General features: G+C 38.7%; 1 protein-coding gene across 1 annotated transcript in view; it reads right to left on the bottom strand.

The window, feature by feature from the left end:
* The window catches only part of EXT2 (exostosin glycosyltransferase 2), a 107,194-nt gene that overhangs the window by 8,444 nt on the left and 73,900 nt on the right, over window positions 1-24,850 (bottom strand). The window contains exons 10-13 of the mRNA XM_020798313.3: window positions 15,092-15,258; window positions 4,581-4,724; window positions 2,755-2,883; window positions 204-286 (exon numbers count right to left, since the gene is read on the bottom strand). Coding sequence (XP_020653972.2) covers window positions 204-286; window positions 2,755-2,883; window positions 4,581-4,724; window positions 15,092-15,258 — 523 coding nt within the window. The remainder of the gene's footprint in view (window positions 1-203; window positions 287-2,754; window positions 2,884-4,580; window positions 4,725-15,091; window positions 15,259-24,850) is intronic.

Raw genomic sequence — 24,850 nt, 5'->3', positions numbered from 1 at the left:
TACCACCACTTAAAAGGGGAAAATCCACTAAGCGTGGGAATGACGTTTCCAGAAGACATGGTTCACTTCACATTGACTATCTTGACAGATTATACTTGTGTAATAATATTTTGTAAGTACAAACAGTGAGCAATTTGGTCTTAATGCAAAGCAAGCTAAAGATTACATATTGGAAATGGCAAGAGGGCAAATGAGACACGCACCTTTCCACCATGTGTGTCTGGTCTAGTGATAGTCCATCAATGGCTGTGCATTCTGGACATTTGAATTTCTTCCTGGGTGTAACCTGTGCAAAGACAGCATGATAACAACACTGTTAATATATCTGTGAAGATTCTTAGTCATCCAGGTGGGCTTATATAGAAGTTGACTCATGGCAACTGGATTTCTTTCTTGTTAGGATGAAACATTTTGCTACTCATCCAAGTAGCTTCTTCAGTCGGAAGAGAACTGGTAGGAGATCCCTGATATATCCTCCACATTAGTTTCACTTTCCCCTCCTCTGAATAGGCTTGTTAGAAGGACAAAGGACTGGAGGTGAAGGATAATCCCACTTCTGCAGTCCTCCCCCACCCATTATCATGGGCCGGTTAAGGTTGTTAACAATGGTCTTTCTAGTGAGTGTGGTCTTAATCTTCCTGGGGACGGATGAAAGGGCAGCATGATACATAGAAAACCAATAGTATCTAAGTCCTCCACCCCTGTTGAGTGAGGGATTTTCTATACGCACATGTATGATCTCCCTGACCCCCCTTGCAAACCACTTATCTTCTCCTCCAAAATAAGTTCATCTTGGTCATCAAATGAGTGGCCTTTGTCCTTCAAAGGAAGGAACACTGCTGATTGTGGTCCTGAGTCATCGCCCCTCCTGTGCTGGGCCATTCTCCCATTTAGCGGCTGTTCGGTTTCTCCAATGTAAAGCTCTGAACACTCTTCTTTGCATATACTATATTGTTCCTGTTGTGTTTTGGTGCCAATTTTTGGGAGTGAATGAGTCTCTGCCTTAGTGTGTTTGTCGCTGTGAAGTACATGGGTATGTGGTATTTACCAAAAATCCTTTTGAGCTTTTCAGACACACCCACCACGTAAGGAATGACCACGTTCTTCCATCAGCTCTGGGTCTCAGACTGTTCCACTGTCCTCCTGGGTCAGGACATTGCCTTGTTAAAGACCCATTTTGGATATCCACAGGCCTTAATGGCTGTCCTCGGATGTTCATCTTCCTTCTTCTTGGCTTCTGCAGAGGTGGGGATGTTCCTTACTCTGTGATTTAGCATCCTAATGACCCCTAGTTTGTGCCGTAATGGGTGATGAGAGTGAAATCACAGGTATTGATCAGTGTGTGCATGCTTTCTGTAGATTTCTATTCCTAAGCTGCTGTTGGCTCCTATGATAACTGCACAGTCCAGGAAAGCCAGTTGGTTGTCTTTGGTGTCTTCCCTGGTGAACTTGATATTTGGGTCCACTGTGTTTATGTGGTCTATGAAGGCCTGTACTTCCTGAATCTTGATCTTCACCCAGGCATCGTCCACATACCTCAACCAATGGGTTGGAGTCATCTTGTTAGCACCGCTAATAGGGCAGTCATTAACCCCTTTATTAAAAAATGTATCACAGTGGCCGTGTGTACATCTGTCATGTGAGTCAACTCCTCATAGAAGAAGACAGAGGCAAAAAATGTGTGCCATTTGGTGTAGCTGACTGCAAAGCTTTCAGTGTCTCAATTAGCAAAAACACAAAAAAAGAGAAAGGTTTGGAGGGGTTTTGCCTTCAGTAAGTGGAAAGTAGTGGTGATGACAAGCTTCTTAATTCCTGTTTAATGACTGTTTTCTCACTGCCAAGGTCTCTGTACAAACGCCATTTGTTCTTCCAGCCATAAGAGTGATGAAATATAGCTTCCCATACTTCAGCGTAACCTTAATCCAACAGACACACTTTGCTCACTTAATAGTTGACTGGCAAACTCTGCAAGGCTCTTCCAACTGCATAGAGGTGCCAAATTACTCTGCATTACCTTTGCACAGTTTAGAAACTCTTACAGCAAACACATATCCTTTATCTTCTAAGGCTTTTCTAGGAAACATGACCACTGGTCTGGTAAATGATGATGGACAGGCAGGAAAGCAGACCTTGCTAATTGAAGTTATGCCTGGAGGCCTCTAAATCTCATTTTGAGTTGACACGCTTTGAAATGAGCAGACAAAGTGAACTTCCATGCCAAAAAAGTAGGCTGAAACATGTCAGGAAATTAATTCAGGGATAAAAGTTCATTTAAAAACTGATCTCACAAATAACATTCTTGCAATTAACATTTCTATAAATCAGCTGTTGCACTTGAGATAGACAGGGATGGACAGGAGTCAGATCTTCCTCTTTTTAGTTTTGTTCAGTAATTTTTTTAAAAAGTGTGTTTGAGGAGGTGGCTTTTGATCCATGAACACTCGACTGAAATATAGTCTTTAAGGTGCCACAACATTTTGCCCTTTGCTTTTGTTTGTTTCCCCACTAAATTTTGTCAATATAAAAAAAATCATACTCTCACACATTTTGTCCAGCCAGAATTATCACAGCCAAGAGAACACACACCCTCTACATGACCAAATTGACATGAATTTCAAGTGGTCAGGGTTTTTTTTACAGGTAAGTAAGATAACCCCAAAAGAGATGCACAGAAATGTAGTAAACTGTATTGGAACTACCAATCTACGGCACAGCAATTTTACGTAGTTCAGAGATATCTGGATCTAATCTTACCTTAATTACTGCTTTCCCAGTAACATTGGCTACTAGAAAATTCATGGCAATGTCTTCACAATTCATGTGAGCATCTACCCAGTTCTTGATGTCCCCAGGCATTTTGTATGTATACAAGTAGTTAAAATACTGCAGAATGGAAGGGAATGTAGAAAGGGAAAAATGAAACTGTATACAGATTAGTAGATAGGCACTTAAGAAAAACAAACCCTAAGCTACTTAGAAGTGGAATGAGAATAAGTAATAGACAAGTTCCACTGGGAGCTTGCACTTCTCCAGTGCGTGACTCTATTATATTGATGGAACTCTACACACAATTTATTTTGAAATATATACACCCAAGTATCAACAATTGTTTGCAGTGTGGTCTTCAAGAATTTAAACAGCAATGCTATTTAAGTCTCACAGAGGATTGGTGGGCTTCTTCCAACATAAATTAATATACAACTGCAGCCTAAAACAATCAATGTAGTAAAACAGCATGGTTATGTAATTTCAGTGTTTGCTACAGCCTGATTTTACTATGATTCTTACTGTGCCAATACATCGTAAGTGTTTGTAGATAATTGCTTGTTCGTAGTGTAACAATTATGCTTTTTTTATATATGCTGTTAGCTGCTCTGAGAATGTCAGTAGAAGTGCAGAATGGATACATACTAATGCTAATAATAAACAACACAGTAAAGGAACAATTAAAACAAAACAAAAATAAAATAAAACCCAAATGCAACTGATAGTTAAAATGCCTTACAGTTTTGTGTTTTTCTCAAGCCTGACACTGAAAAGGCAAAATTAGCACCAGGCAAATGTTTCTACAGAAAGCATCATACTGACGTTCACAATGAAAAAGCTCTCTCTGGTCAACAGTGAGAGATTTTATGTGTTCGTCTTTGGATTACAACTCCAAGAAACAACTGAAAGCAGAGGGTGATGTGCCTGGAAAGAGGCCTGTGAAGTTGAATGTAATACACATGCAGGTATGTGAGAGCAGACTGTTCTTTTGCAGTAAAATTTACAATCTAGGCACTTTATGCTATCCTCACTCTTTTTCACAAGGTCATCACTGGACATGCAACCAGTGTATCATGCTCAGCATTTATTCCCACCTCACTAGAAAACTATCTGCTCTCTTCAGTATCTTCAGACATACATTATCACACATGCTGTTTCAAAATGGGAGAAATAAAAGCTCTTCTTCAAGAAGTCACAATTTGAGGTTCCTGGGAAATAAATGCACTGGTAACACATATCTTCTCCATGCCACATATTACAAATATTACTAGAAAACTCTGAGCATTATAACTGCTCCAGTAGTCTAGAGCCAAGGAAATCACTAGCTGCTACTAGAAGCTACTAGCCTATGGAACGATTAGTCAAACATAGCCACCCTTAAACCATGTGACAACCTGTTTCTGAAACTACTGTGAAAACCATAACATTACTGTATCTTACATTGTTCTTACTTCTTCTCCAGAATATACTGAACACTCAATACCACTATATAAATGCTGCACACTGTAATTAGTTCAGAGGATAGCTTGTGAAGCCAATTTACAGATCAATCTGTAACTAAGATACCAAGATACCATGAAAGCAATGAAAGGAAAGTGGAAACAGCACTCCATGCCTGAGGATGCTCTACGGCCATTATTCTCAGGTATTTTACTGAAAGTGCATCACCAACAGAATTCCGTTTATGTCACAGCACTTGCATTGTCTCCTTCCCCTTCCCCTCAGTGTACAAAACTTTCTTTACTTAACCACATAACATGCAAAGACAAATCTTCCACACGCTGAGATCTTGGTCTTGAGATCATATAGTTTACCTTGTGGTAAAATGCTGCACCTGTAAGTACCATTGAAACTTCATTGGTCCACTCTGATTCATACTTCCACTTATTTGTTTCATGGTCCCACAAGTGCAGGCGACCGGGATAGCCAACTAGTCTATCAGGGAACTCTCTCCATACCTGCAGAATACAAGTGTTACAAATGGTGAGACTGGCTCTAAAATTGGTCAATTCAGTTTAACAGGACTGCGAATGTTAAAAAAAATATGAAAGAACACCACACCTTAGTTAAGAGACAAACATTTTATTACATGGCATAGATCAGTAAGATGGGATAAGAGTTCTGTGCTGCAGACAACAAAGGTACAACTCCAATTTTCCTGAAAATCTGTCTCACTCTGATTTGAAAGACATGTTCCATGATCTCATACAGAGATAAGATTGGTTAAGTGTGACTGAGCATGGCTTTGCGGCAAACCCAAGCTGGTTGCTAGAAAATGAGTGAAACAATTAACTGGTATGCAATATATGATTGTGTATTTATGCCCATGCTGTTTTGGGAGTCCTTAGAAAGACCGCCCTCTGTATGAGATCACTAAGCAACTACCTTCTAAGCACTCCAATTGCTTTCTTGAGTCATGTCAAGGAGCCAAGGGGCGTGTACTCATGCCCTCATCCAAGCAGTGACCTAAGTTCAGTGCCACCCTGGGACTGCGGTACCATTGCAACAGACCTTTCTTGTCCTTTTCCCCTCCTCTCCCACAGTCCTCACTCATAAACATGCTCTGGAAGGATTCCCACCCTGTTTTGGGTTGCAGAAGAGTGTAGTGGAGAGGGGAGATGGCCCTCTTTTGATACCATGGACAGATACACTTCTATCAGTAAATGTTCCCCACTGGATCCTGGCCAAAAAGATTTATTCATAAAATGGTCTTTCCTGACAATCTACTTCATCTTCTTCATTTTCTTTCAGCTACCATATGTTCTCATGAACAGCTTCAGACTTAACGTAACTGTTTTTCATTCATTCCGTGACAGATATCACATCTGCAGTGAGTGAAAAATATTCTAGTAATATAGCTATCTGACACAATAAATCTTCATGAAAAATGCACAGACACAAATACGTACTCATATGATGTTCACTGTCAAGAAAGAAAAAAAAGGTGGTCCATTGTTCTCTAACATGAAAATACATTGCAAACAATTCTGCTTTAATGTTTAGACTTTATGGGGCAATACAGTATTTAATCATAAGATGAACAGTTTCTACTTGATGACATATAATCAAGATACAGTAGTTCTGACATAAAACATGTTGCTGGCAGGTGTGGCATAGACTATAGAGCACATTTGGGTGTAAGTGAGAGTCTATGCAGACTTTCTCTGCCTGTCATTAAATAGGGACATACTTACTAACCAAGTGTTACATTGTATATGTTTTTTACTGGGTGCTTTGTGGAGCGGTTGCTACAGCTTCTTTCCCTTGCCCTGGTTCCTGGCACCTGGATGCAATCAGAATGCCATTCCTATCACTTCATTATTCTGCCAGTGACTACCAGATCAAAACACAGGTTGACAGAAACAGGGACAAATAATCATTAATGCACCCCAAGGTCTGCTGCATTACAGCAGACACATTTCTCAAGAGGCTGAAAATAACTGGGAAAGATTCAAATGTGCAAGAACTCAAATATTCTTGAGCTTGCACTTAAGATGGTTCTTCTTAAAGAATAAAGATCTTTTAGTTGGACAATATTGTTTTAACTGTTGTGTCACCTGTCACTTTACTTAGCATGGGCAGACAAAGGGCAATCCTGCAGTGACATCCTACAGGTGGAACAGTGTGGCATTGAAGAACTGGAGAAGGGCAACACTTCCACCCCACAGCCTCCACCCAGTGCACTTCCAAAATCTGGAGCTAGTTTTCAGAAGGTGTGAAGAACTGAAGCATGGAGGCTGCTGAAAACATCAGCACAATCCTGGCTGTAGCCCACTGACACACAGATACAAACAAAGATTTTTAAAGTACCAAACAGTATTTCAGAAAAGTTTGCCCTGGATCCCAGAAGGAGGTAGTTAATCATTAAAACCGTATATTTATTGCAAAGATTGACTTAACAGAAGTTTTAAAGAAGTGTGAACAACTTGACTACAGTATTCTTTGACTGGCCCCAGATCAGCTAAAGAAGATGTGAGCCAAAACTTTTCCAATATGTAATATTTCTATTATTTCAATCAATATACAGAAATACGTACATCTGATCTTATGTATAGTTTTAATAATCTGAGAAAACGAACTTAAGTACTAATAAAAATAACACTATCTTTATTGTCCAAATAGTATAGGATTGTGAATAGGTCCCTATTCACCCTTACCACTATCAGCCTATACCAATGACACTTTAGGCATGATGTGCCTAAAGTTATGTCAGCTATGTATGTACTACTGTTTATTACACTGAATACTGCAAAGCATGAAGAGAAGTTATGCATGTATAAGCACACAGGGGACATCCAGTTTCAGAGGCAGCATGCCATGGAATACCAGCTGCTGAGGAAGGACCACAGTTCAATCACAGAGCAGGTGCTTTACATGCATTAAGTCTCAGAATTAATCCCTGGCATCTTCAGTTAAAAGAATCAGGTAGCAGTGATAGCAAAGACCTCTGTCCCGATAGAAGAAAAGAAGGCCCTTGCTTTTGGGCCTCCGAGAGGTATCTGGCTGACCACTAAGAGAAACAGGATAATGAATTACAAGGTCTAACACAGCAGTTATTATCATGATGTATGGGTGTATAAATCACAGTAAACACGGTAAACACTAATATATCCACACCAAACATGACTAGTACACAGTGTAAACAAGTTTGACAAATCACAGGAAAAAAGGTTAGAAACAGCAACAAAGTAAATAATACATGGCCACTCTTTATTTGTCTAGTCCAGTGATGGTGAACTTATGGCACATGTGCCACAGCTGGCACACAACGCCCTCTCTGTGGGCACACGAGCCATAAGTCGCCATAGATATTTACTTACCTGTCCTCCAATCCCAGAGTTTGGCACTCCCCTCTGCTGGTGCAGTGGTCCAGCAGAGGGGTACAATGGCAGCCATTACCAGTCTAGCCCAAAGGGGGATTGGAGGACCAGAAAGTATTTCTCTGTTAATGCCGCCTTGGGGGGGGGGAGGAGCATTTAACACTTGTAGTGCAGGAGCAGTTTTGTTTTTTCTTAAGTAAAACCTCAGCATTTGGGTTTTAATTGCAGTACTGGCACTTTAAAATAAATAAGTTGATTCTGTGTTGCAGTTTGGGCACTCGGGCTCAAAAAGGTTCACCATCACTTGTCTAGTCTATCATTATGTATGTATAGTCTTTATTTGTCTAGTCTATCATTAAGCAAGGAGTATAGTGTCTAGATCAAAGGAAGTGATAGTACCACTCTATCCTGCTTTTGGTCAGACCTCACCTGGAGTATTGTGTCCAATTCTGGGCACCTCAATTCAAGAAGGATGTTGACAACCTGGAACGTGTCCAGAGGAGGGCGATCAAAATGGTCAAAGGTCTGGAAGTCATGTCCTATGAGGAGTGGCTTTGGGAGCTGGGAATGTTTAGCCTTACAAAAGGGGACATGATAGCCATGTTTAAATATTTAAAGGGATGTCATGTCAAGGAAGGGACAGGTTTGTTTTCCATGGCTCTAGACACTAGGACAAGGAGCAATGGTTTCAAAGTACAGGAAAAGAGATTCCACCTGAATCTCAGGAAGAACTTTCTGACAGTCAGAGCTGGTCAGCAGTGGAATATACTGCTTCGGAGTGTGGTGGAGTTTCCTTCTTTGAAGGTTTTTAAGCAGAAGCTGGATGGCCATTTGTCGGGAGTGCTTTGATGGAGTTCCTGCATGGCAAGGGATTGGACTTGATGGCCCCTGTGGTCTCTTCTAACTCTGTGATTCTATGATTCTAAGTATCTTCATATTAATACTTAAACCATTAAATCACCCTGGTTCTAAAACTGATGGATGTCTGGGAAATGAAACAAAGAAAGGGAGTATGCATGAGTTAAAAAATATATGTTCTATGATTTTTCATCACGATTAGTTTAGAAAATTTTAATGGCTGATAATAGCTTGATTAGGTTACTGTAATTTAGCTTATGTTAACACACACAAGCCTGTAGCACTGTTAATAAGTTGAGTTAATTATAACTGAACACTATCTGAGGTATTATAGTCCTTTACTTCCACCCCTCTTGAAGCATATACATACTTATATGTACTATATAATGAAGAAGGAATAAGGAGATCTTGAGAGATGTGGTAAATAAACAGCTTTTCTTTTCTAAAGAAGAAACTATATAAACTGTACGCAAATCATTCTGCAGAAACAGAAGCCTTAACTGTTCCTGCTCTGAAACAGAAAAAAAGGGGCTGCATTTAAACATGATATTCCTGGTCATCAAGCCACAATAGAAACAGCATCAGGATTAAGCCACAATGTGTGACGCAAGTAGTTTCAAATCTTTGCAATTTATTCCCACCACATAAACAGGTAAGCACATATTCATATGGAGAGAACTGTTCAATGGAAAGGCTGAAGTAATATGGAAAACAGCTGTGGTTCTTCATACAGGATGTGGTGCTTACTTTAATAATGTTGCAGAAGAATGGCCACCTTTAAATCCAGTGACTGAATGTTGACCATTAGAACTAGGCTGAGAAGATGACAGGAGAGTTAAAACAGTTTCCATACTCAGCTGGCATCGTACCTATGTCAAGCTTACTTTCTATGAATACATAGAAAGTGTGCCAGTCTAAACCTTATCCTGCAAGAAGAAGGGAAATCTTTCAGTCCAGTCTCTATAGGCACAGAGCAGGTATGGCCATTGTACAAGAGTGCTGAAGAATAAAAGAGTTTTTGCATAAGAAAACCCATGTTTCAGGAGAACAATCCTAGCTGGGAATGGTGGCAGGAACTATTGGATGAGCTACCACTTCTTGCGATTTGTGTTGACCAGAAAAGGACATGTATGTAGGGAGTTTCTCTTCATTCTGATCTTTTTTGTTGCTAATCCCACCATTCTAATTGACAAAGGGTCACTACACCAGCTTTAGATCCAGCGGATTCAAGGCTGCCTCTTTCTGACAATAAAAAGACACATTTTAGTGTGGTATTGCAAACAGCAGATCTGTGTCTACAGAGCATTCCACAGGTGGACATACTCATAATGCAGTGGTTAAATTGCTGTACCACAGCCAAAACTGTAACCACTTCTACATAATAAATCCTGGGAATTAAAATTGCTTTCTTATTGCTGCTTTTTTTAGCAACAAACAGTGAAAGTTTGCTTTTCTCTTAGCACAGAACACTAGAATTGTGACTCCAACATCGTGATTAGCAAATAGATACAAACCTGTAAACTAGAACTCTTATCAGAATTTTGACATAAAGGATCAGTATGAATGGCAGGAAAACTTTCAGAGATAGCACTTTCAACCCCAGAGTTTAAACAAGAGCACATAAAGATTAAAGAAAGGTAATGTGAAGCCAGACTGCAAAACCTTTCTTAGTCCACGCTTGGTCTGGCTTTTCTTCATTCTTAAAAAACTGTGATCAGCTCAGTACATGTTATAATTCCTTGCTCTTTTGCTTTTATCCTTCTTGTAAAAGGAACTGAAACAACGTAGGAATGGACAGAAATGTTGTGTAGTCCCATTTAAAAGTGCAGTACAGTATCTGTCAGTACTTCTGTCAACACAATGCTTGAAAAGCTGTTCTCTTACATCTCACAAAGCTACTACTTCAAATCACACAGAGCTGTAGATACACCTATGCCTCCTTAAATTAAACAACACATGGGGCTATAGTACTCTTGCTTCAGTAGTTCTGCACCATGCAATAAATCATTTGGAACCCTAATAGTTCAGTTTTAACAAGTAAAAATGTCTGACACTTTGAGTGTTACTTTAATTTTTATGGCTCAAAGTGTACAAAGATCAAAGCACCCACCTTTTGTCTTTTCTTTAATAACAGAGCCTAATCGATATAACCAGACAAGCCTATGCTGCTACAGAATTCCACCATATGTTTAAAAACAAGGTCTGGAGTATTAGGAGGGGAAGGACATTTCCAACATCACATTTCCAAATATTTCTCCTGACTGAAGCAATACACTGTTAAAACAAAACCCTTCTGGTAATATTATATGCTGCTACCGTTTCCTCAGAATACCCTTGCAAACCACTCAGAAATGCAATAGATACTTTCCTGGTGAAAAACAAACAGATAAATAAATTACCACAGGCTGAGGACAAGTTAAACATCTGGTAGCCAGCTCAGGCCTGTCAAGTGAGTCAAAGACACTCTGGCCCAGGGAAGATTGATCTGCAGCTGCTGATTTGTGGGTTGAAAGTAGGAGCTGCATTTATACACATTTCCTTGATGTTCTCTTACAGATGAAATGTTGCCAAACAAAAAAGAGCTGCCATGCTGTTATTTGAATCAGCTATTCTTTTTTTTTTAAAGGAGAACAAAACCAAAATATTGTTAATCGTCATTCAAATTAGAAGGATCTTGCCTCCATTTAGGAATGTTTTATTAGGTACAGTACATTAAAATCCTAATTGTATGGCACTGCTCTGAAATAATTACGGCAAAGATAATGATGATTTTTAAGAAACAGAGTTTGCACGTCTCAGATGTCTGTCCCAAAACAGAGGAAGCTCTATCCAAGTTGTATCAAAGTCACACGAAGATAATCTAAGCTGCTATTCAGGCAGTTCCATGATCCAAGCATCTGGCCAACACAAGTCAGACAAAATAGGTATCAGGAATGCAGAAGTTCAAGTGTGGGTTGGGAGCTGAAGATCCCTGATTGAGTTGCCGAATCCTTGAGAAAGCTGAGCCATATTAATATATCAACATGTATGAGATACTGTACTTATTTGACAATACTCATTTTAGTTGCAATTCCACTTTAGCTTTAAAATTAGACAATCAGCTAAAGTGATACATAAGCAGTGGTTCACTGACATGATCCTCAATGGTAAGAACAGATTTGTTCTTAAAGGAGCATATGCATATAGAAGCTTTTCATGAATTTTTGTAATTTTTCCCCTCTTGTTTCAAACCAGGCATTCCCCTGTGAACAGTCTGTTAACCAGAGCTACCATGTCCCCCCCCCCCGAAAACAAGACAGGGTGTTATATATTTTTGCTCCAAAAACACATTAGGGCTTATTTTCAGGGGATTTTTTTTATATGTGCTACAATCTACATTTATTCAAATACAGCCATGTCATCATCTTCTGGTAGAGGGTGGGGTTTCACAACTGGAGTTTATTTTTTGGGGTAGGGCTTATATTATGAGCATCCTGAAAAATCCTACTAGGGCTTATTTTCAGGTTAGGTCTTATTTTGGGGGAAACTGGGTAGTAACAGGGATAGTACCAGGGATACAGAATTTTCCTGTAGCAACAGGTCTGCTGATGTTCAATTTATTTCCTGGTGCAATTCAACTACTTTATGAGGAATAAAACCCAATAGATCTTAGGTCTAGGTGACTTGAAATATTCTATGCCCCCCCCCCGCCCCACCTGGGCTCTGAGATCTGAAGGGAGTGCCTTCTCTTGCTCCAGTGCCCTCAGATGAATGTTTGATTGCAACTAAGAAGCCTGCCAAAGGAAGGACAATATGCAAAGGGCCAGCCTAGGTTCTCCTGAAAGTGAGTTCTGCAGTTTGGAAGCAGCCACTGACAGCCTCTTTCCTGTAGTTCTTCAGCAGTGAATAGCTGCTCAGCACAGGGATTTTAATGGGTACGTGCTGTAGTTTTTAATTATTATTTTAATCAGCATGCTTTAAAAACTGTTTTAATTCACCTGTACAGTATAACTTCATAGCATATTTCATAGTGTTTTGAGATGACAATGTGCTTTTTAAATATATATCTTTATTTATACCTTTTCAAAATCAATCTCTGAACCATGTTACTTCCCACTTCTTGCAGAAAGGTAGGATATAGTAAACCTTTTTATTTCTTTATCCGCTGCCTGGAGTGCTTATTTGGAAACACAGAAAGGATAAAAATTACTCAAGTAAATAAACTAGAGAACTATAACTGTTTCCTCAGACTTCATATCATATAAGATGCTACAGGTAAGCTTGTTCAAATGTTTGGACAAGGAGCATAAACAGACTGCTCAGAAGCTGATCCAGAGGATGTCTTGTTGGAAAGTTACTCCTATATGATGATATTTTTGCTCATTCAAAGATTCCTCTCAAAGGAAGCTAATAGTAGCTCTACCCAACCTGGGTCCCTGCATATGCTGGTAATCGGCTTCTGTTAGTTCCTTCAGGCATTGCAAATGGGCTGGGATGATGGTTGTTGTAGTATAAAACATTGATATGGATCATGCTTTGACATGGGTAGCTTATATCCTTTTTTCAGGCATATTTGATTATAAGCAATTGTGTCTGGTGGCTGCCCGAAAATGAGCCTTTTCAATTGTGCATCCCATTGTTGTAATATCCTCTCAAACAGATGCACCTGATCCCACATTAGTCACATTCTGGTACCAAGCTAAACTCCTCCTCTTCCAACAGATATGCAGTTGTTGTTCTGGGTTTTTCGGGCTCTTTGGCCGTGTTCTGAAGGTTTGGCCATGTTCTCCAACCTTCAGAACATGGCCAAAGAGCCCGAAAAACCCAGAACAACCATTAAATCCCGGCCGTGAAAGCCTTCGCGAATAGATGTGCAGTCCTTTATTTTTATGTTCATTTCAAAAAGCTTTTTAAGAATGCTAACAGCATTCTAATATTTCAATTTTTTAACATAATTTTGGCAGATTATATTTTAATTGAGAAACACCCAAGAATAAGTATTGCTTATCCATACAAACACAGAACTTCTTTACATGAATTATAAGGTGATAGAAACCATCAGAACTATGTAGCTTCTCAGAAGAAAAATGTACGAATCACTAGTACAAACTGGGGCATTCCGAGACGTTCACCCTGTCTCATTCCCTTCTACCACCTGCCACACTCCTTTTTCTCTGTTACAATTTGTGACTGGCAGCACTTCAGCTCCCCATCTGGATATTCCCTCAGAAGAAGAAAATATAAGATTGGTTCTCCACATAACTGCTAATTCCCATGAGAGACTTTCCACATCTGGTATTATGAATCTCTTTTCTCCAGATATATTTAATTTTTCTTAAGTCAGCATGTCAATTAAGAAAGTTGCGTCATATAAATACAACTGAATCAAACTAACCTCTGGAAAAAAATGTCTGAAGACAACAGCACTTTTGACCACACAAGTAATAGTATGCTCATTTTGCTTTACTTTTTAAATTACTCATTACCTCTCTAATTTAGAATCCAGACCATCTCTTTTCCATATTTGAATTTCCACTGAAAACCGCCTTCCTAGCCATCTTGTAAATACCAGCCAGGATTGAGATTCTGGACATTTTCTGATCCAAACCTACCAAACATGATATTTCCATGTCCATAACTACAGTGGCACCCCTCAGGCCTGACCCCAGGACTAGGACAGACCACCAGTTTCCAGGAGTTTCACACAGCATGGTACCCAGGAGAAGCTTCTGGACAAACAAACAAGTGCCAATGTGCAAGCTATTTAAAAATCTCTACAGGCTGGGAAGGGAGATGGTCCTGGGAGGAGTTGTCTTGAGCTGGCAAAATGAGAAGTTTCAGGGAAGGTACAAAAAAGCAGTTGTAGTGGTGGTAGTAAAGCTGTGGTGCACCTTCCCCAGAAGGCTAATTTAGCACCTACTTTGCTATCTTTTGAGCAACAAAAGTTTTTCTATTTTCTCATTAATTTTTTTTGTTTAGCAAATGATGCAGATACAAATGTAATCTGTTGCACCATTCTCTGCTCTTGAGTATTACTGAACTTTTATTCTGTATCATATTGCATGCTTTTATTCTTCCTACTGTTGTTATTGAACTTTTGATTTGTCTTTATTTTAAGTTAAGGTCCATTGAGAACTTTCAGTGAAAAGATGTACAACAAAGAGAAAAAACAGTTTGTGGCACCTTTAAGCTTAGCAGCCCACCTTAATACAACTTACAGGAGACAAGCTCCCAGAGAAGACTCTTTGGCATTTTAAATGTTTTATTTATTCCTACCAGCAAATATTCTCGTTCAAATTCTCATCTGCATGTTGATGAGGTATCAAAAAAATATAGAAACATTTTACTCTTTCTTCCTAGGATGCTTCTACTCAAACATTCCATCTTTCAAACTCCAAAACATAAATTTCCATATGCTAACCTTGTTTAGGGAGACTTATGCTTATCAGTCTTCCATTTATGACTGTAGATGATAGTGATACAGCAACATAGAGGAAGGACAGTATTTTCTGAAGATTCACAGCATTTAGAGGCTAGTTCCTACAGTTTAATTCTGTTTCAGGACATTGCTTGGGAGACATGAACATGAACATTTGAACAAAGCATTTGTGCCCAGAAACATTTTGTTCCATCAACTTTTATCATGCATGAATCAGGAGCCATCTTACCTCATAACCAAACTGGAGCTCATCTGAGGTCAGCATAATTATGTCATCATCAATTGCCAACACTGCTTCTGTTTCAATCTCATCATAGGGGAAGAAACGGTTGCTTAATTTGTTTTCTGCAGTCCGTACAACTTTTAATGGAACTCGAACTTTGGGCCAAAGTGTTTCTGTGGAAAATCGTAACATCAGAAATATTTTAATTGTATTTATGCTATGTCCTGACCACAGTTAGTTTTCTGTTATCTCAATTTCCTGCATTTTATGCTTAGAGTAGACAGGGACTTAAAGTGGGGAAATTAAACAACATATTTGAAGTTTCAGTGAGTTCAAAGAAATTTTTGAAACAGATATCGTTTTAACTATTACCAACGTTTATACCAAGAGGTGAACCTCCTGTTCTAAAGAATTCCCATTGTCTAGTTGTAGGTAAGAGCACAGAGCTATCCACCCCCAATTTGGGGTTGCACTCAATGTGCATGCAATTAGACAAGTGGAAGCAATAAAGTATTAAAGTAGAGTCTCTAGTTAGCTACAATCTGCTACTATCAGTGATGTATAATGATTTTTTTAAATAGGACAGGTAGAACAAGTTTTGAAGATAAGGATAAAAACTTCTACAAAGTAGAAAGTAGAAAGATTTCTTAAAACATACAATGTATATTTGAATAATATTAACCAGAAGATTCCTTACATATATCAGCATTATTTAAATCTAACATAAGACAACAAGGATATCTAGTAGGCAAGACTGAGACATTATGTTGTTGTAAATATAGACAATACCTCAATAAAATAATTGAAAAATAGGGTAATAACAGTATTGTGCGCAAAATAATTAAACATTAATGGAACATTTTCACTTTGTTTAGTATAAACAGTAGTGACAGAATGTAGACAGGGAAGAACAGATCCAGGGAAGAACACACCAGCATGAGCCAAAATAACTTCACCTTGGTGGCAGTATCAGTCCAACTCAGTCATTAAATTTGAAAGTGTGTTGGGTCATAATCATGGTGAGGGATGGAAACACACATTCAGCCCTACATATTTCAAGGCTTAATACCTGAATAGACCTATAATTCTACCTGCACTAGCATACGAGTGAATAAGAAAAAATGAGTATGTGAAATCTGCACACATCTATATGTAAATTTGCCACCACTAACAGCTACCTCTCTCTGTGTATGTTTGTGTGTGTGAGAGAGAGGGGGGGGAGAGGGAGGGAGGGGGATATGGGTGGTCATGAAAGACAGATTGACAGAAACAATATGACTGAAGGCCCATATTCATTTCAGGAAGAGTCTGATTTTTATTGTTTACACAGCATATTCCTAAAGAGCATTTAAACTTCTGCATGGTTCAGATGATGCCATCCAAACATAATACCTGAGACAGCTTCCTTAGGAAAACTGGATCCTTTTCCAAACCACACTAAATAACTGTGAAAAGGAAGTTTACTTTGGTGGGATTTTTAAAAAAGCAGATGTGGTCTCTAGATGTCTAAAAGAAATGAGGAATACTAAGCGAGGAGGTCCACTCAACGGCAGGGAACATGTTTTGCCTTATTAAACTAGTAAATGTATCCAGCTTAAACAGGGATAGAAACCCATGAATTACACTGATCCTCAGTGCTCACCTGCCACCCCAATGTTTTATTTCCATGCTGATCTCCCCACCCGCCCCCTCAATACTGTACTTAGCCTAGTGTGACTTCCATTCATGTTGATATGGAGCTCCTACGCCTTACAAAGGCACTTAGAGAGGTACAGGTAACAAAGCCAGGAGTGCCTTTGACCAGCTCTAAACGAAGAAGACAGACTTGTCTCTAATTGTTCACACACTAGTTATTTCCACATAACCAGTACTGTACTGTGCTCTCGAAAATGCTTGTTCTCCCCCCCCCCCAGTAACAGTGTGATTACTGTAAGATTACACTGATTCTGCTTTTAGGATCTTCATTCTGCAGCTGTCTGATGTTTAAGACTGTATTCAGGAACAGGCATAGAGGAATTCATGTCTTGGGGAAATTCAACAACTAACACATTTTCATGTTCTTGACATTGTCTCCTACTGAGAAAAGAATTCAGCTGCCTGGTACCCTATGGCAGCTAACCCATATAATACCAACTCTGTAATGGCTACACTTTTTGCTCATATTTCCAGATTATCATTAAAGCCATAAATTGGTCGGAACCAAGTTATTTGGAGGATTATATACATGTAACATGAATCTTATCTAGCCTTGAGATTGATTGCAAATACACTGCTTATATGTGCATCATTAAAATCTATTAGATTGCTGGATACAAAAGGCAATGTTATTAAAGTTGTTTGCCTATTTGTTTAGTGTCATTTATAGGATATCTACAATTAAAAAGCAATTTAACTACAGTATTATAATAATAAAAAATACATTACATGATTTAAAAACATTAAAATCAAACTTACTTAGCTAAATACAAGCATGCAGAAGTATTAAAAGTCTGTCTGAAAAGGTGGGTTTGTTTACAGCTATTGGCAGAAAGACAGAGGAGAGGAGGTCAACCTAATCTTCCAAGAGAGAGCATTCCACAATCTGGAAGCTGCTGCAGAGAAGGCCCTGTGGCAGCTCCCAGATCCTTGATGTCTCCATCAAGTGTACCTGCAATGGCAACAGGACCCCAAGCTTGAATCCACTCCACATAATTTATTGAAATGTTAAATGTTAACAAAGAATATGGGGGGAAATGGCAGAGTTGCAGCAATATTTCAGCTCCCACAAATATTTATAGAAACTGACATTTAGACCACAACATTTGTTTTACTAAATGCAGACTAAGCGAAAGAGATCAGTTTCTCTTATAGCATTTTCCAAAGCTTATATTTAAACTATTTAAAAATAATAATAAAAGTGTGCTGCTACTACCCATCCATCCATCCATCCATCCATCCATCCATCCATCCATCCATCCATCCATCCATCCATCCATCCATCCATCCATCCATCCATCCATCCATCCATCCATCCATCCATCCATCCATCCATCCATCCATCCATCCATCCATCCATCCATCCATCCATCCATCCATCCATCCATCCATCCATCCATCCATCCATCCATCCATCCATCCATCCATCCCACATCTTTCTCCTTAAAAAGGACCTACAACAATATTTGAAGCTAGAAACAATAAGTATGCAACTATGAAAAAGTAACAAACAAAACCACTCTGAGAAATGGTAAGCAAAAGCAATACTAAAAGCACATTCAAAGCAGTAAGGCACAACAATCCATTTAAAAATCCCACTCGGGCAGCCAGCCACTGAGATTAAGCCTGAGAGAGAAAGGTTTTTTCATGCTTGTGGAAAGACAGAGAAGACAGGTCAGTCTGGTCTCCTATGGGAGGGAGTTCCAAAGTCTGGGAGCAGTAACAGTGACGGCTCCTGTTGTCCCTATCAGACACACCTGTGAAGATGGTGGGACCAAAAGAAAGGCTTCTCCTGATGATCTTAACATCTGAGCAGGCTCATAATGGGAGGAACGGTCTCTGAGATAATTTTATGCACTCATTGGTATTATATCTAACTTGGCAATTCCACTTGCACATGTAATGATATGTGTTACAGCACACTAACTGTATTGTTAACGACTGCAAACCTCTCCTTTACAATGCATGCAAAGTTATAAGGTGTTTGTGAAGGTTAAACTATTGAATATTTCAGAGTGTTTATAAATGTTCATACCAGGAATCAGGAACAGAATATAACACTGAAAATCATTTCCCAACATGCAGATCTAATACTGGATTCCTTTGTGCATTATGTGCCATCAAGTCACATCTGAACTGTGGCAATTTTTATGGGGTTTTCAAGGTATCTCGAATATTTAAGGAGTAGCTTCACCAGTCCATCACATGCCCTTCCCCATGAATTTAAACACAGATCTCCTGAGTCTTAGCCTGTCACTCTGTCCATTGCAACATCACACTAGGTCTCAGGTTGTTGCCAGTCTGCTAAACTAAGTGCAAGTATGCACTCATTTCTTCTCTGCTACATACAGGAATATATTAAGAAATTAAATGGAGCACTCACAAGTAAGTGGGATCTTTGAATGCTTTAAAGCAGGATCAAGATGGACACAGGCTTGCATGCTACCTACTGTGAGCCCACTACGCAAAGCTGTGTTTGCTAGCATCTAATATACTACTACCTCCTGCCTCAGGCTCACCCTTAAGTCACCAACAGGTAAGCCAGGAGAATTGATGGCTTTAGAACCTTTGCTCACTGGTGCAGCATCTTTTACGTTGCAGCATCTCTGGGTACAGGGTTTCCCTAAGGAATAATAAAAAAAAACAACAGAATTCTTTGCTTTTCCACTGTCCAAAAGCAAATTAATGAGAAGTATAAACGAGCACTAATCAAAGGCAAATACACTGAATATTTCTTTTGAATGTGAATAAAGCCCTGGATATTTGGTAGCAAACCTATAAAAGCACACACACCCTAAATTACACATGTAATGCAAACTAAAACTGGTTGTCTTAAAGTTGCCCTGTAAGCTTGGCCAATAATTCACTTCATAACAATCCTTTTTAAAACTAATATAAGTCGTGTCACAGTCAATGAAATATGAAGCCATGGTTAATATCAAAAAGGAAAAGGAAAATCACTCTCGAAAAGGATGGGTAAAGAATATGGTTTCAAAGTGGTTTGTAATATTTTATGGTTTTCAGTTTTAGTGTGAGATGCCTTGAATACATCTGGGTAGAGAAAGCGGAGTGATAAACTTGTTTCAAACAAACACTTTAAAAGGCAGCTTCCAATTTGCAACTTAGTAGTGCCAAAAGGGACGTCTAGGCACTGCGGGTTAAACCGCAGAAGCCTCTGTGCTGCAAGGTCGTAAGACTAGCAGTCGTAAGATCGAATTCACACAATGGAGTGAGCTAGCAGTTCGAAACCTAGCAGTTCAAAAGCACGCAAATGTGAGTAGATAAATAGGTACCACCACATTGGGAAGATAATGGCGTTCCATGTCTAGTCGCGCTGGCCACATACCATGGAAATTGTCTTCGGACAAACACTGGCTCTATGGCTTGGAAACAGGGATGAGCACCACCCCCTAGAGTCAGACACGACCGGACATTTGTCAAGGGGAACCTTTACCTTTACCTATTGCCAAAAGTCATATTAGATGCATGCTAGGCCGGTGGGAATACTCAATATGGTACTGTGGGTAGAATGATGGACTGGTCTCAGAGGACCTAGGTTCAAATATTTATTTGCCCATGGAAACTCACTGGAGGCAGAGGTGGAAGTCCTTAAATATCTCACTTACCTTAAAAGCCATATTAGGTTTCCTATAAGTTGGTTCCAACTTAATGGCACACGATAACAACAACATTGAGGAAAGGGTTGGACTTGATAGCCTTATAGGCCCCTCCCTATTTCACTATTCTATGAACAATAACAATAATAGGCCAGTACCTCATGCCAGCTATAAAAAAATGTCTGTTAAGAGAACATACTGGAATCATACCTATTTGACATTCCTGTATACATGCAAATATGCAGATGAAGAAAAAATAGCAAAAAAGCATTCCAAGAATGGCAATACTGAAGAAGCATCAACTTTTCCAAAACAAATGACATAACTTTAGCATGCCCCCCGCCTTCCTCTCTCCCAGGTAAAAATCTCAGTTTCTTTCTCTTCACTGGTTATACCCTAGTGGGAGATTTTAGTGTCTATCAAATGCATTACCTTTCTAAATACTAGTGGGGGGGGGGGAAAAAGAAACAATGCAAAACAAGAGAAATGTGGCATATTTTTCCTTGCCTGTGTGCAATATTTTTTAGAACTTTAGCCCAAAATATACACAGACACAATGAGATCCCTAGTTTTCTTACTATTAAGCAGTAGTATATACCTTCAAAAACCAGTCCCACAATTTGTTCCTTTAAATGTTAATGGCTACAGTAACAGGAGACTGATTCATACAGTATTTCATGCATGGGACAGTTTCAAATTGTGCCAGCTAGGACTTTTTACTACTTTTAAAAATATATTTTACTATCTTGTTACTGATTTGTAATATTATCTTATTTTAAAATAAACAGCAGGGGCAAACCTCATAAATTGTCAAGAGGGTTTAAAATTTGTCTCGATATGTTTTAGCAAACACTGCTATTAATTCACTTTGTTTTCCTTACGTTTTTTTTAATAAGCCTACATATGTTCATTATACACCTGAGCTACAAATTGAACAGCAATAATACATAAAAACAGAGTCCCAAACAGAGTTATTAGTGAGCCAACAACAGAGAAGCAAGGTATGTATAGATACATTCAGTGCCTTCTAGTTTTCACTGTCATAGCTAAATATCAATAGCCACACTTAAATCTCAAGATAACAGTGAGCTAAAATGAGATCTTTAGGTTCTCTTCCTAGTTCTCATGTGTGCATTTCAAAAATACAACTGGTTCATACAAAAGAAGCTGTACCCAATCTCACTGAAATCGACAAATGTGTTCCTCATGCACCAATGGCCAGGATATCCTGCATTTGATACTCAACCAGGTTAATGGTCACAGCTTTACTATAACCAATTAAAAGAGAATAGCCATAAAAGTGCAGATACTACCGTAGTATAATAAACTAGACCTTATCATTGACAGCAGTGTGCATTACTAACTTCAAACTCATTCCTTGTCCTAATCCATCAGAAACTTCCTGGCTTTAATAGGCTATAAATGGCAGAAGCTTTGAAGTCCAAGGATTAGGAGCTGTAATAGACAGACTGAATGAAAGACTTAGTGAAGTCAAGTTCTGCTGTCCTACCAAAGAGCTAGGTGGAACGAATTGTATGCATCTGAATTAAAACAAATTAAATTAAACCCCTCAACAGCAGACCCGGAGATTCCATAAGCTATCCAAGTGTTAAAAATACATAGATGAAGGGGGTAGCTGGCGGTCACATAAGAAAGTTATTAAAATGCATACCTATTAGAAGGCAAAGCTAGATAACTGTGTCAGTTAGACAACAAACCTATGACCTTCAGGGCCAATTATTTTTCATGTGGAAGATTTAAGATGTTTTCAACAGTATATAAAAAAGGAAAGAGTTACATACTATGAATTATTATAATGAATACAATGTTAAGCTTGAAAACTGCTGTGTTTGACAAGAATTGTACTTAGCAATAGTAATTCTACTGTTTCATCCAAACCTCAGGCTTAAATAAATGGATACGGTAAGGGAAATAGGGTAAAAGACCCTTAAGCTAAAGAAGCATACAGATTGTCTCATATAGTTTTCTCCTTCATTTTTGCAACAATGCTTCAGTTACAGGTTTTCTAAATATTCACATACCTTGCATGTAATAAATTTACAAATAATGTTTTCCTTTTTATCAACCCTTCCTCAACAAGGGTATAACTATATTACATTTCAAGTGCAAGGTGCTAAGGGATAAGTCTATTATTACTTTTGTGATGTAACTTCAACAGATTGTTACTTGTCGTTATTTTTAATAACTTTACTTGTCGTTATTTATAATGACTGTTTTAGGTGTTCTCATTACTGTACTTCACTAAATAGTATAGAAGCAGGAATATCACATGGTTTGTGACAGTGGTCACTGTGCTTTGTGCTCACTGTCTCACACTCTGTTGGCAAAGAGCAAAGCAAGAAGGTGAACTGGAATAGATAATGTGGTGGCACTTTAGAGACTAACTTTTATATATTTTTTAATATGAGCTTTTGTGGACAAGTCCACGTCTGATTAAGTGGACTTGTCCGCAAAAGCTCACATTTCAAAATATAAAAGTTAGTCTTTAAGGTGCCACCATGTTTTTTTGCCTTTTTTACTTTTTATTTTGTTTTCACCTATAATGCTTGCACAGATTAACATGGCTATCCCTTCTACAACTACTACTACGGAAGAGAGAAAACACTAAAAAATAAAGAGAGAGAGAGGGAAAGACTGGAGATCTTCATACCACAGAAATGATGGAAAAAGACTGGGGAAAGGGGAGACTCCTTACTGTATAATAGAAAAGGATTTAAAACATGATCTATATATCCCTCCATTTCAGCCTCTCAATAGGTTTTCCTAACCATGAACTGAACTCAGTTTTGAAAAGATATCAAGGAAAAAATAAGAGGAATGCTTGGTGCGCATATAGAGTAGATATCCAACTAAAAATAATCCTTCCTTGGCTACCAATTTCATCTTTAACAGCTCAATATCTCTGGTACAGATAGCTCAGGAAACAGCGCAAATAGTGTAAAGAATTATAGAAGGCTTTATTTTTACTGAAGGCTTTAAAAATTGTTAAATAAAGTGGACAATTTCTCTTATTCTAAGCAGCGTTACTCCAAAAGATGCGAGTTTGCAGTCTGGGAGTACTCTTGGATTCCCCAGCTTCAGTGCTAGAGTCCCCTTCCAAAATTAAAGCCAGTCCACTTGCTGCACTGATTCCTCATGTCTGTTTGATCTGAATATTTAACAGAAGTCTTAGTTACATCCTGTTTTGATTAATGTAACACACTTTCCTAGTGTTGCTTTTGAGGATTGTTCAGAACCTATAATCGCCACCAACACCATTATCACTATGTGTCACCAAGTTGATTCTGACTTACAGCAACCCTTTCCAGGATTTTTCTAGGTAGAGAATACTCAGAAGTGGTTTGCCATTCCCGTCTTCTGTGGGTGCCCTGGGATCGGGCATCTTGCCTATTCCAGAACAAGCTGGCTCTTATCCCAGGAGGCACAGTGGGGAATTGAACTCCTAACCTCTGGCTTTGCAGCCAGATAGCTAAACCAATGAGCTCTCGGAACCTTTACTTGGTTCTAATTACTGAGGCCAGACTGTGGATTAAGGACTACTTGCAGGGAGTATGTAACTCTGCTATTACTGCAAGTTCACTTGTTATTAATCCAGTTTCAGACACAATTCCCAGTGGTGGTTATGGAAAGTCCTAAATGAATTTTAAATAATGAGCTACCTGAAAAAATAGCCTCCCATATAAGTCTGCCTTGGAGATGATAGCAGCAAACTTCACTTGTATTTCATTTTCCATACAAGTCATCTGGCTGCCCACAGAAATTTGTGACCTAACCAGGATGAAACCAAACTTACATGCATTTATTTACACAGCCCTTCCCTCTTGCTCAGTTTTCATATTGCTGTTCCTATGTGTTTGTCTTTTCCAAAACTATTGATTAGTTTTTTAAAACACTTGAAATTGTTTTGTACTTTTTAACTCTTATGTACTTTTCAATATTTTAGTAAGTGATATGTAAATACAGTACTCACTTTAATTAAGTAAATACATAAAGGATTCATATAATCTGTCCCATTAAAGACTGCCTGGAGCTGTCCAGCACCAAACTTCCACACATCCACTTCCCTCTAAAAGAGGGTTATCATAAATGGTGAATAATCCTTCCAATACTAGGAGCTCAGAGAAGCTAGAAGTAGCTTCACAGATGCTTCTTCTGAGAGAAAGCTAAGTGGGACCACTACAAACATTAACCATATCCTGGACACAGCCAATCATTCTGTTCCACATAATGAGCCAAGAGATAAAATCACACAAGAGGTAGGTCAGACTTTAACATGTACTTTGTCTACAACTTCATGCTATTAAATGAAAGCAGTTCCACAAAATTAACCAGAACGTGACACATAATTTGCATAATCAAGTCTAAAGCACAGTAGATGGCTTTGCCCCTTAAAAGCTTAGCAAACACATCACAGTGAACTTTCTTTGTGTCA

The sequence above is a fragment of the Pogona vitticeps genome, chromosome 1, assembly GCF_051106095.1.
Source record: "Pogona vitticeps strain Pit_001003342236 chromosome 1, PviZW2.1, whole genome shotgun sequence".
Classification (NCBI taxonomy): domain Eukaryota; kingdom Metazoa; phylum Chordata; class Lepidosauria; order Squamata; family Agamidae; genus Pogona; species Pogona vitticeps.
This window is presented reverse-complemented; position numbering and strand designations above follow the sequence as displayed.